Raw genomic sequence first — 11,424 nt, forward strand, 5'->3', positions numbered from 1 at the left:
GGTCCAATTATATCAAACAGCAATGTTCAGACACTAGACAAGAGCAGCACAGGACAGCGGCCCCTGAGAAAGGGAAGTAACCAGTGAGCCTTCCCACCCACAGAGAGGGAAACCCAGATCCCCGGTCTCCCTGAGTGACAGGAGCAGAGCTGAGGGTCAGGAAAGCCCGGCAGCTGGAGTTCACGGCAGAGGACCGGAGGGAGAGGGCTGCACAGGGTGAGCCCTGGAGACCTGCCAGTGCGCAGGGTAGAATGGGCGTCCCTGGGGGCAGCAGGACAGCACTCGTGACAATTACCACACAAAGCAGACCAGGCTGATGCAAGGCAAGAGCATCACTCCTTGGTTATATGTGCCTTCCTTTCTGGACAACCACAGACAACATGAATGGACGCAATGTTTTACTGACGTTATAATAAAAGACTGCACGAAACTCCTTTTAATTGCTTTTTTATGTATATGTGTTTTTAACCCTCACTCAAGGATATTTTCCCATTGATTTTAGAGAGTGGAAGAGAGAGGGAGAGAAACATGGATGTGAGAGAAACACATCAACTGGTTGCCTCCCTCAGGCACCCTGACCAGGGCCTGGGCTGGGGAGGAGCCTGCAACTGAGGTACATGCCCTTGACTGGACTGGGGACCCTTCGGTCCGCAGGCCAACGCTCTATCCACTGAGCCAAACCGGCCAGGGCTGTTAATTTCTTTTTATCGTTAATTTTTTCCCATGATCAAACCATTATGACACTGAAATGAAAATATTCCTGAGCACTTTAGCCACCTTTTCCAAGTTCCATACCTAAGAAATGGCTGATGGGAGAGGATGCTCTGGTAACAACCCTGTTGAGGACCTGCTCCAGAATTTCCTGTCTGATCATCTCATGGATCTAAAAAGAACAGAAGAACCAATAAAACATTCCTTGGTGACTTTCAGCTTATAACTGCATCCACGCATGTTAGGCAGAATGAAGAGCAGTTTGGATATGGGTAAAACTTCAGTGTTTATTTCAAAGCCAGATACAATGAGAATCACCTGAAAGACAGGATCCCTCAACCCCACCCTCAAACGACCATGTTTAGGAACCTACAGAGATCCCTACAATGAACATGAACCTGCAAATGAAAACGTCGCTACATATAACGTTCAACATCAAACAGGAATGACTGCACTTGGGTGTCCATTATATACCGACACCCACATTGCTGACAGTACGCACATTTAATGTAAAATTCATAAGCCCATGAAAGTGTCTGAAAACCTAAAAACACCTTCACCAGTGTCTGGAAGCACAATAGTTGCCTTAAAAAGGACTTAAGAATTTTAGTTAAATTTCTTCCCCGAACTGGGTTATTTGAGGTAGATAGTAATAATGAGATTATTAGCAGTCAATTATATGCTCTAGAGATGCCCTGACAAAGCCAATATCTATCTGTGTGAAATCAAATGGAACCTCCTAGTTTTAAAAAAGATTAAAAATGGAAACTATCAAAGGCTCTTATTCTTAGAATGCCATTTAATCTGATTACTATTAATAAGTCATTTATACAATCTAACATACAATCTCAAGGGCTATTCTATGATTTTCACTTCATAGTTCCAGATCAGGACACTAGATTAACATTTCAATTAGTATCAAATAGCCCTAGCCGGTTTGGCTCAGTGGACAGAGCGTCGGCCTGCGAACTGAAAGGACCCAGGTTCGATTCCGGTCAAGGGCACATGCCTGGGTTGTGGGCTCAATCCCCAGTGGGGGCCTCGCAGGAGGCAGCCGATCCATGATTCTCTCTCATCATGGATGTTTCTCTCTCTCTCTCTCCCTCTTCCTTCCTCTCTGGAAAAAAAAATTTAGTATCAAATAATTTCAGCCCACACTTTTGGCATGTAGCCACATTTAACAACTGCATGTCAAGATGACTTAGATGCCCTGGCCAGTGTTGCTCAGTGGCTAGAGTACCAGCCCTCACACCAAAGGGTCAGGGGTTCAATTCCCAGTCAAGAGCACAAACCTGAGCTATAGATTTGATCCCCAACCCTGGTGGGGGCGTATGCAGGAGGCAATTAATCCATGTGTCTCTCTAACATCAAAGTTTCTCTTTTTCTCTCCTACCATCCCTCCTCCCTTCCACTCTCTCTACAAAGCAATGGGAAAATATCCTAAGGTGAAGATTAAAAAAAGAAAAGAAAAACAAAGAAGATGACTTAGAGGAATCACTAGCAAAGTAACATTTCTAGCCTCAGATAAGATCTAGCTTTCTTTTTTTACTTGAAAGAAAATGTATTTTTCAGAGCTGATTCAGAAATTAAGACTGAGATGATAGTCATAATATCGTAACGAGTTTAAAAAAGGTAAATTCCCCATTTTGGTTCTTCAATAACAAACTAATAAGCATGATTCTTCAAGTCTGATATTCTACAGCAATGTAAAAGATTATTTTTTTGTATAAAGAAATAGCATTAAAAAACCACTCAGAAATGATTTACTGCTGGAGGAAACCATGGGAAAGCTAACATATATTCATACTTGTAAAAAATTATCAGGGGTGGGGGCGGGCTGGAGGGAGTAATGGGGGAGGAAATGGGTCATATGTAATATTTTCAACAATAAAGATTTATTTAAAAAAAGAAATTATCAGAATGAATAAAGAACAGAATGAAAAACTCATACAAATAAAAGATAAGAAAGTATGTATTCCATTAAACTAGAACTGTAATGTGTCAATTACTACCCCAATCTGTTCCCGAAACTCAATTTCCTGTCCTCCAAACTCCATGCCCCATTTATGATATCATTTAATGAAATCAGAAAGTGGTTGCCAAACTAGAGTCTCACCTTAAAAGTCTCCAACAGGATGTCACCTCCCAGCTTACATGCATGCTGGTTTGGTGTTCTAGAAAGACCTGGGCTGCTTTCAATAGCTTGTCCATCTACAATCTTCTTTGGCCCATATGAATCCATTAAAATGAAACCAAACTGGACTAGGCCCTGGGTAACATGATCCCAACTATGGACACTGCAAGAAAACAAAGCTTAGTTAAAAAAAAAAAAAAAAAAAGCGTAGTGAAACCCTTACCTTTATCTTCGTTGCCATGTTACACAGTTCCCAAACTTGATCCGATAAGGATAACCAACCGTCTTCACCTGAACCGTTCCTTCTCACGCATCCTTATGGTGCACAGCATCCTTCTCCACCTTCTCCTCCAAGACCCCCTATGTCGCCACTTTATGCCAACAAGTGAGCCCTGACAGGACAGCCCTGAGCTGACACGTGTGAGTAGAGGATCCTGGTCCTAGAGGCAGAGCGGCTCTCGGGGAGGATGGCGACACGCGGGAGGATATGGGGCCACATGCCTAGAAGATCAGCCCTCAGCACATCTACCGCTATCGGATCAGAGCTAGACTGTGTTAAGGAGGTGCGGCCCTCTGAGATGAACTAATGGGGAGCACCAGAAACAGTAAGGAGACAACCAATAATCAGCAAATACAAGAAAAAAAAAGCTGTCTTGAAAGAGAAGCACCTAACTCACTGAATGGAACTAACATCTGAGGGAAAAGGTTACTGGAACACATGGGAGATTTTAAAAGTATAATGATTATCCTCAGAGAAATATATATATATATATAAACCTAAGCGACTGAACGACCGGTTGCTATGACGTGCACTGACCCCCAGGGAGCAGACGCTCAACGCAGGAGCTGCCCCTGGGGGTCAGTGCACTCCCACAGCCAACCTCCGCAACCGGCCAACCTCCCACCAGCTGGCCAGCCCCAATTGGGACTGGGCAAGACAGTCCCAATTGGCCCTGATCACCGGCCAGGCCGAGGGACCTCTCCCCGTGCACAAATTTGTGCACTGGGCCTCTAGTAAGAATATAATAGCATGGCCCTAGTCAGTTTGGCTCAGTGGATAGAGCGTCAGCTGCGGACTGAAGGGTCCCAGGTTTGATTCTGGTCAAGGGCATGTACCTTGGTTGCAAGGCTCCTCCTGGGCCAGAGCCCTGGTCAGGGTGCGTGCAGGAGGCAACCAATCGATGTGTTTCTCTCACATCAATATTTCTCTCTGTTTTTCCCACTCTGCCTAAAAATCAATGGAAAAATATCCTTGAGTGAGGATTTAAAAAAAAAAAAAGAATACAATAGCATGAAACAAAAACAAACTGTTATAAAAGAAACTGGAAACTTTGGAAATGAAAAACATGATTGCTGGAGTGAAAAACCCAACTGATGGACCGATGAGTAAAATGGAGAGAGCTGAAGAACAAATTAATTTGAAAAAAGAGTTAAGGAATTTTTGTAGAACTTCACATAAAAAGACAACAATATGAAAAGCATGAAAGAAAAATTGAGAGATATGGCACAGAGATCAAGAAAGTCCAATGGCTAATGGGAGAGAACAGAGAGAAAAGGGAAAGGGGTTATTCAAAGAAAATAAAAGGAAAATAAAAGCGTTTAGGGAAGACATGAATTCTTACAGTGAAAGGGCACACCAATATCATCCAGTAATAAGTTAACCCCTAGAGTGCCGGGGAGCGTGATGGCGCTCCTCCTGTCTTTCGCCAAAAGTGCCGGGAGCGCTATCAAAGCTTTGAAATGGCGTCTAGTTCTAAGTCTGCTTTTATTAGTGAAGATGATATTGCTAAATATGTCAATGTAGTAAAGGTTTCCTTAAGTTTTTGAATATGTAACTTCATTTACTTGCGATTCATAATTTTTTTCCTAAACTGCTGTAAAATCAGCAAAAATGCCTTGGCAATTTTAGCATAGTTCCTAGGACAGTGATGGCAAACCTTTTGAGCTCGGCATGCCAGCATTTTGAAAAACCCTAACTTAACTCTGGTGCCGTGTCACATATAGAAATTTTTTGATATTTGCAACCATAGTAAAACAAAGACTTCTATTTTTGATATTTATTTCATATATTTAAATGCCATTTAACAAAGAAAAATAAACCCAAAAAATGAGTTCGCGTGTCACCTCTGATACGCGTGTCATAGGTTCGCCATCACTGCCCTAGGATATTGGTTGGAACTCAAAGGGTTAAAAAGGAACTTACACAAACATGAACTGTATTAAATGTCAGCAGTTTTCTCTGATGGGCCATAGGTATGGCACCACATTTTCTCACACCAAACACCTGAGGAACCTACTAGGGTGTGGTTCATGAACTCACCTGTTCTTTACCACTTCCAAGATCATGGTTGAAACACAGGACCGATGAGGGACTAGATTCTGAAGAAATTTTGAGCCTTGGAGAAGCTGAAGATCCTTAAAGCTTTTAAAAACTGAAGCCTTTAAAAGGTCAAACACCTAATACAATGAAAGAAATAGGAAAATGAAGCAAAAAATGATATTCCCTGGCACAGAATCTTAACCTTGTCATAGTTCCTACTTGCTGCTCTACTCTCATATCCCCATGACAACTGTCTCACTAGATGAGTACAACATAAAAATTATGACTTTCAGTGGGAACTTAAGAGACAGGCCTTCCCACAAGTAGAGAACACATGAGCAAAAAGGGCAAAGAATTTTATCCTTTCATCCTTGCAACTAACCTATTCACTATTATTTCAACGTGATCAGGGACAATTTCTTAGAAAGCTAATCCTATATAATAAAGAGGTAATATGCAAATTGACCACCACACACTGGCACAAGATGGCCACCACAAGATGGCCTGCGGGGGAAGGCAGTTGGGGGCGATCGGGCTGGCAGGGGAGGGCAGCTGTGGGCGACCAGGCCTGCAGGGGAGGGCAGTTTGGGGCGATTGGGCCAGCAGGGGAGGGCAGTTGGGGGCATTCAGGCCGGCAGGCAGAAGTGGTTAGGGGCAATCAGGTAGGCAGGCAGGTGAGCGGTTGGGAACCAGCAGTCCCAGATTGTGAGAGGGATGTGTGACGGCAGTCGGACATCTCCCAAGGGGTCCCAGATTGACAATGGTGCAGGCTGGGCTGTGGGACACCCCCCACCCCAGTGCACGAAATTCATGCACCAGGCCTCTAGTAGAACATAATAGACCATAACAGAACTGCTGAATACCCAGCTAAACTTCCCATCCTTGCTACCTGTACTGTGTGATGTTTCCATTTTTATTCACCTCTCTTACCAAACAATAGGAAATAGAGGTACAAAGCAAGTACCTGAAAAAAAGTCTTCAAGCAACCCCCAGACAACAGTGTGGGTCTACATGTCTTTTGTTATTGTTGTTAATCCTCACCCGAGGATACTTTTCCATAGAGGGAGTGGAAGGGACAAAGACAGACACACATCAACTGGTGCCTCCTGCACAAAGCCCTGGGATCCAGACTCTTGACTGGAATTGAACCCAGGACCCTTCAGTCCGAGGGCCGGCGCTATACCCACTAAGGCAAACGAGCTAGGGCCCTACATGTCTTGTAGAGGAATTTGCTGCTGGCAGGACTGAGGTGGAATTGTTTAGGAAAGGATAATAATAATGAAAAAAAGTACAGGCTCTTGAACTCCGTATCAGCTATAGAAGGAACCAAAAAGTCATTAATAAATACCTGCTCCTCAAACCTTTGTATTCTTGCTACAGAGAGCAGGAGGGCAATGCTGAAGGGACATATGTAATTATTACTGAAATCTCCTTGCTGTCCTGCCTAGAACAGATAAACAAAAAAGGAGTCATTACTTACATCTTAAAGGTGTAACACAGGCTACTTTAAAAAAGTTCCTTAAATACATCAGAAACCTCTATGTCGGAGCTAAAACTATAAAACTTTTGGAAGAAAACAGCAGAAAATCTTTAAGAACCTGAATTAGGCAAATTCTTTCTTATACACAATACCAAAAGCAAAATTATGTAAGAAAAAAAATAGATATATTGGACATTACCAAAATTCAGAACTTTTCTGTGCTTCAAAAGACACCACTAAGAAAATGGCTGGTACCAGGATGGGGCAAGGAATGTACAAAGTGAGCCTTGGATAGTTTATGCCATAAACATGTCCAAGGACTAAAGGGGTCAGAAGGACACATGAGCAAATTAGAAGGATCCAGGTGGCCAAATATGGCTCACTTTGAGCAATGCTTTGAGTACACTGAATTTAAAAAGGTTCATGGGTACGTACTGATATTTCCCAAAAAATCAGAAGGCTCTTTTCACAGAAAAAGGGCAATCAATAATGCAGAAAAACCATTTTAATTTTCATTCTACCATTTTGCAACTCCCAGCATAATTACTGATGTAGGCCAAGAATCCTCAGTACATAAGAAGACAAAAACTACATGTGAAAGCTGCTGAGGACAAGGACTGTCACATGATCTCAAATTATGATCCCATGGATGACTTTCGAATTATAAAAGGAAACATGTATTTTTGCAAACGAAGAAAACTGATGGTCGTTGTCTTAAGCAGAAGATTTAGCATCAGCAGCAGTAGACAGCCTGCTAACCATGAGCCTTCGGATGTAATGCCACGGCACAGAGGTTGGCAAACGATAGCCTGCAGGCCAAAATCTACCGTTTTTGGACAGCCCATGAGCTACAAGTTGTTTTTCCGTTTTTAAATTGTTGAGGGAGAAAAATATCAAAGGAATATTTCATGATGCATGAAAATTAAATAAAATTCAAATTTCAGTGGCCTTATAGTTTCACTGGCTCATCCATACTCATTCATTTATGTGTAAATCTAGGTGAAGGGTAGACAGATGTTTGTCCTGCTAAAATATTTCAACTTTTCTGTGGGTTAAACATTTCAAAACAAAATATTAGGGAAAAATAGGTCCTTTATCTGTATACTAGCTTTCTTTAAAAGAGTCTGGAATCCTTCTGATTTTTATCTTAGTACTTCACAAATATTTAATGAATGACTTAGGTTCACAAAACCTCATAATATACTAGAAATAGGCAATATCCCTAATTCATAAATGGGCAAACAGGTCAGTGCTGATGTTAACATAAGATACTAGTGGAGTTAAGATTAAAATTTCAGTTCCTTGCTGAACAGTTCCCATCGTTGTTTTTAAATTTTTTAAAATATATTTTTATTGATTTCAGAGAGGAAGAGAGAGATAGAAACATCAACGATGAGATTCATTGATCGGCTGCCTCCTGCACGCCCCACACTGGGGTTCGAGCCTGCAACCCAGGCAGTGCCCTGACCAGGAATCGAACCGTGACCTCCTGGTTCATAGGTCGAAGCTCAACCACTGAGCCACGCTGGCCGGGCTTTTTCTTTTCAAACACTAGAACATTTAAGGAATGGCTTTCACCAGTTAACTGCCACAATATTTTGAATTTAATTTAAAAAGATCCGCCACTTGCGTCATAGATGCTTATGGCATACAAATGGTTAAAATGGAACTTGCTTATCAATGTGGTGACGTCAAAGTCAAAAAAGAGATCTTCTACCAAGCATGTCAAACTTGTGGCCCGCAGGCCGCGAGTTTGACATGCTTGCTCTAGACCCAGGGTCATTCTGCAATATTCCTCCTTGCTTCCTTCCTGTCATGAACTGGCATAGAAGGGGCCTGAGCTCAGACATCCCTGCTTCAGAGATCCCGGGTCACCTCAAGAGTTTGCCGCTACCTTTACGTGTTTCAGGAGTTCTCTGCCTAGTTCACAGTCCAATGTCATGGCAAACACAATGTGGAGAATAACGGTGCCTTCCACGTGACGAAGTTCACCTGACGGCACGGTAATAAGATCCAAGAGCCTGAAAGAGTCAACAGAAAAGTATGAAGAGACAGCAGGGCAGATGCTCCGATGAACAAGCGGACCAACGCGGGCTGAACTCAAGGGTTCCAAATGATCCCTCTGCTGCCAAAACCAATCAAGTCCCATATTAACGCCTCAGCCAATTCCACACAACCAACCACTTTTTTTTGACATACTTTCTTCTCTGAGGTTCTGGGGCATTGTCACAGGCCTCTAATCAATTCTCTTTTTTTTTTGCTGGTTCACCCTCTATTTATTTATTAAATATTTTTATTCATTTCAGAGAGGAAGAGAGAGATAAAAACATCAATGATGAGAGAGAATCATTGATCGGCTGTCTCCTGCACGTCCCACACTGAGGATTGAGCCCGCAACCCGGGCATGTGCCCTGACCGGGAATCAAACCGTGACCTGGTTCCCAGGTCGATGCTCAACCACTGAGCCATGCCAGCTGGGCTCACCCTCCTTTTAAATGGTGGGATGCCTCCGGGCTCAGCACTGGGTTTCTTTCTCTTCTCCTCTTCACGCTTTCCCTATGTGACCCCATCTGGTCCCTCCCAACCTCTATCTCCACTCGGGCCTCTCCCTGTAACACCAGACTGCCTGCTAAACACCTCAGTATGGAATGCTAACACACACCTCAACGCAACAGGGTCACAGCTGGGCTTATTTCCTCCGAAACCTACTTTCCTGTCAGTCTTTCCTGAGTAAGAAGATCACCTTCGCAGCCAAATAACGACAAGTTACTCCAGAGCAGAGGCGTAGGCTGCAACAGGACTAAGAGTGTGAATTCTAGCCTTGGATGGGTAGCTCACTTGGTTAGAGCATTGTCCCGATATACAAAGGTTGGGAGTTTGATCCCCAGCCAGGGCACATACAAGAAGCAACTAATGAATGTATAAATAAATGGAAGAATAAATTGATATTCTCTTTCTCTCTCTCCTTTCCTCTCTCTCACGTTAACAAGAAGAAAAAAAAAGAGTGTGAATTCTACAGTCAAGCTGCCTGGATTCAAACCCCACTCCACCACGCCCTGGCTAGAGAATCTTGGGAAATTCCTCAATTTCTCGGTGCCTTGGTTTCTGCACCCAAAAAAATAGAAACAAAATAAGGTTTTTATGAGGTTTAAAGTGCTTAAAACAGCACGTGGCATAGATAAGCACTTACAAATATTTGCTGTAAAAAAATCCCTTTTCAGACATGCCGTGCTGTGTCCTGCCTTTGTACTTTCACTAACTTAAAATGTTCTTTTCCCTGATCTACATATTGTGGCTCTTACCATTCAGTTAAAACAGCAGCTTCTCAGAGAGGTCTCCCTGACTACCCAACACAATGCTGGAATAGTGGCTATGCTGCCACTCTCACATCATCCATCTGAATTAGATGCACTTTCCACTCTAATATTTTCCTCATTTTGTGTTCTCTTCTCACTAAAATTTAAGCTCCACGAGAGCAGGGCCCTTGCCTGACTGACGGGCTCACCGCTGTAGACCCAGGACCACACAGTTCCTGGCACAGAGGAGACACTTAACAATAAATAGCTTTTAAACTTACAACTTACAGAACAGTTACCGCTATTTTCCTGGAAAGGGGCAAATGAAAAGAGTTGAGGAGGCTGCACAGTTCTTTAAACTTTATCACTGGGCAGCTAGGAGAGGGTTAGGTGAAGGCAGGGACCGGAAGGTTAGAGAACAGTGAAGTAACTACGATGCACAATGAGGAGGTACATCTGTAAAAGGGGTTTTGTTTCTAAACTGTGTTACTCACTCGTCACCACTCTGTTCCTCTTTGTGCTGCTTATCTAGCTCGTTGAAGAACGCTATGATGCCTTCCAGAACCCTCTTTCTGCTCCCCTGAAAAAATACAAAACAGGCAAGATCAGCAAGTTCAACTTTTCAGCTTAAAGGCTTCTCAAGGATAAATTTAAATACACACATTACAACCTAGAGTCACAGTAAGAATTTATGAATACGGAATACTTTCATGTTAAAATTGGGTTTAATGCCCTGACCGGTTTGGCTCAGTGGATAGAGCGTCGGCCTGCGGACTCAAGGGTCCCGGGTTCGATTCCAGTCAAGGGCATGTACCTTGGTTGCAGGCACATCCCCAGTGGGGGGTATGAAGGAGGCAGCTGATCGATGTTTCTCTCTCATCGATGTTTCTAACTCTCTATTCCTCTCCCTTCCTGTCTGTAAAAAATCAATAAAATATATTTAAAAAAAAAAAAATTGGGTTTAAAATACATCTTTTTTAAAAAAATATTTCCATTGAAACAGTCTAAGTGCCCATCAGCAGATGAGTGGATTAAAAACTGTGATACATCTACACAAGGGAACACTACACCGCTATAAAAAAGAAGGAACTTTTACCATTTGCAACAGCATGAATGAACTGGAGAGCATATGCTAAGCGGAATAAGCCAGTCTAAGAAAGATAAATTTCACATGATCTCACTCACTTGTGGAATATGATGAACAACACAGACTGATGAACAAAAATGGATCCAAAGACAGAGAAGCACCAGACTGTCAAACCTCAGAGGGAAAGCAGGGGAGGGCAGGGCAGGGGAGGGGAGGGGTAGAGAGCAACCAAAGGACTTGTATGCATGCATGTTAGCATAACCAATGGACACAGCCACTGGGGCGGTGGGGGCTTGTCCTGGGGGGTGAGAGTGGCCAGGGAGGGGTTGATGGGGGAAAAAGGAGACATATGTAATACTTTAAACCAGCATTTGCCAACTGGTGGTCCACGGACCA

At 43.0% G+C, this 11,424-nt stretch overlaps 1 protein-coding gene across 1 annotated transcript; it reads right to left on the minus strand.

The window, feature by feature from the left end:
- Window positions 1-795: 795 nt before the first annotated feature.
- Window positions 796-10,521, minus strand: LOC102435733 (Fanconi anemia group I protein-like; the record flags this gene model as incomplete). Its single annotated transcript, XM_014450876.2, has 6 exons — window positions 796-883; window positions 2,828-3,008; window positions 5,166-5,302; window positions 6,514-6,609; window positions 8,540-8,666; window positions 10,436-10,521. Coding segments are annotated over 6 exons (715 nt in total), but the record flags the coding sequence as incomplete, so codon positions are not given.
- Window positions 10,522-11,424: the final 903 nt, after the last annotated feature.

Source organism: Myotis lucifugus, unplaced genomic scaffold, assembly GCF_000147115.1.
Source record: "Myotis lucifugus unplaced genomic scaffold, Myoluc2.0 scaffold_4672, whole genome shotgun sequence".
NCBI classification, from domain to species: Eukaryota; Metazoa; Chordata; class Mammalia; order Chiroptera; family Vespertilionidae; genus Myotis; species Myotis lucifugus.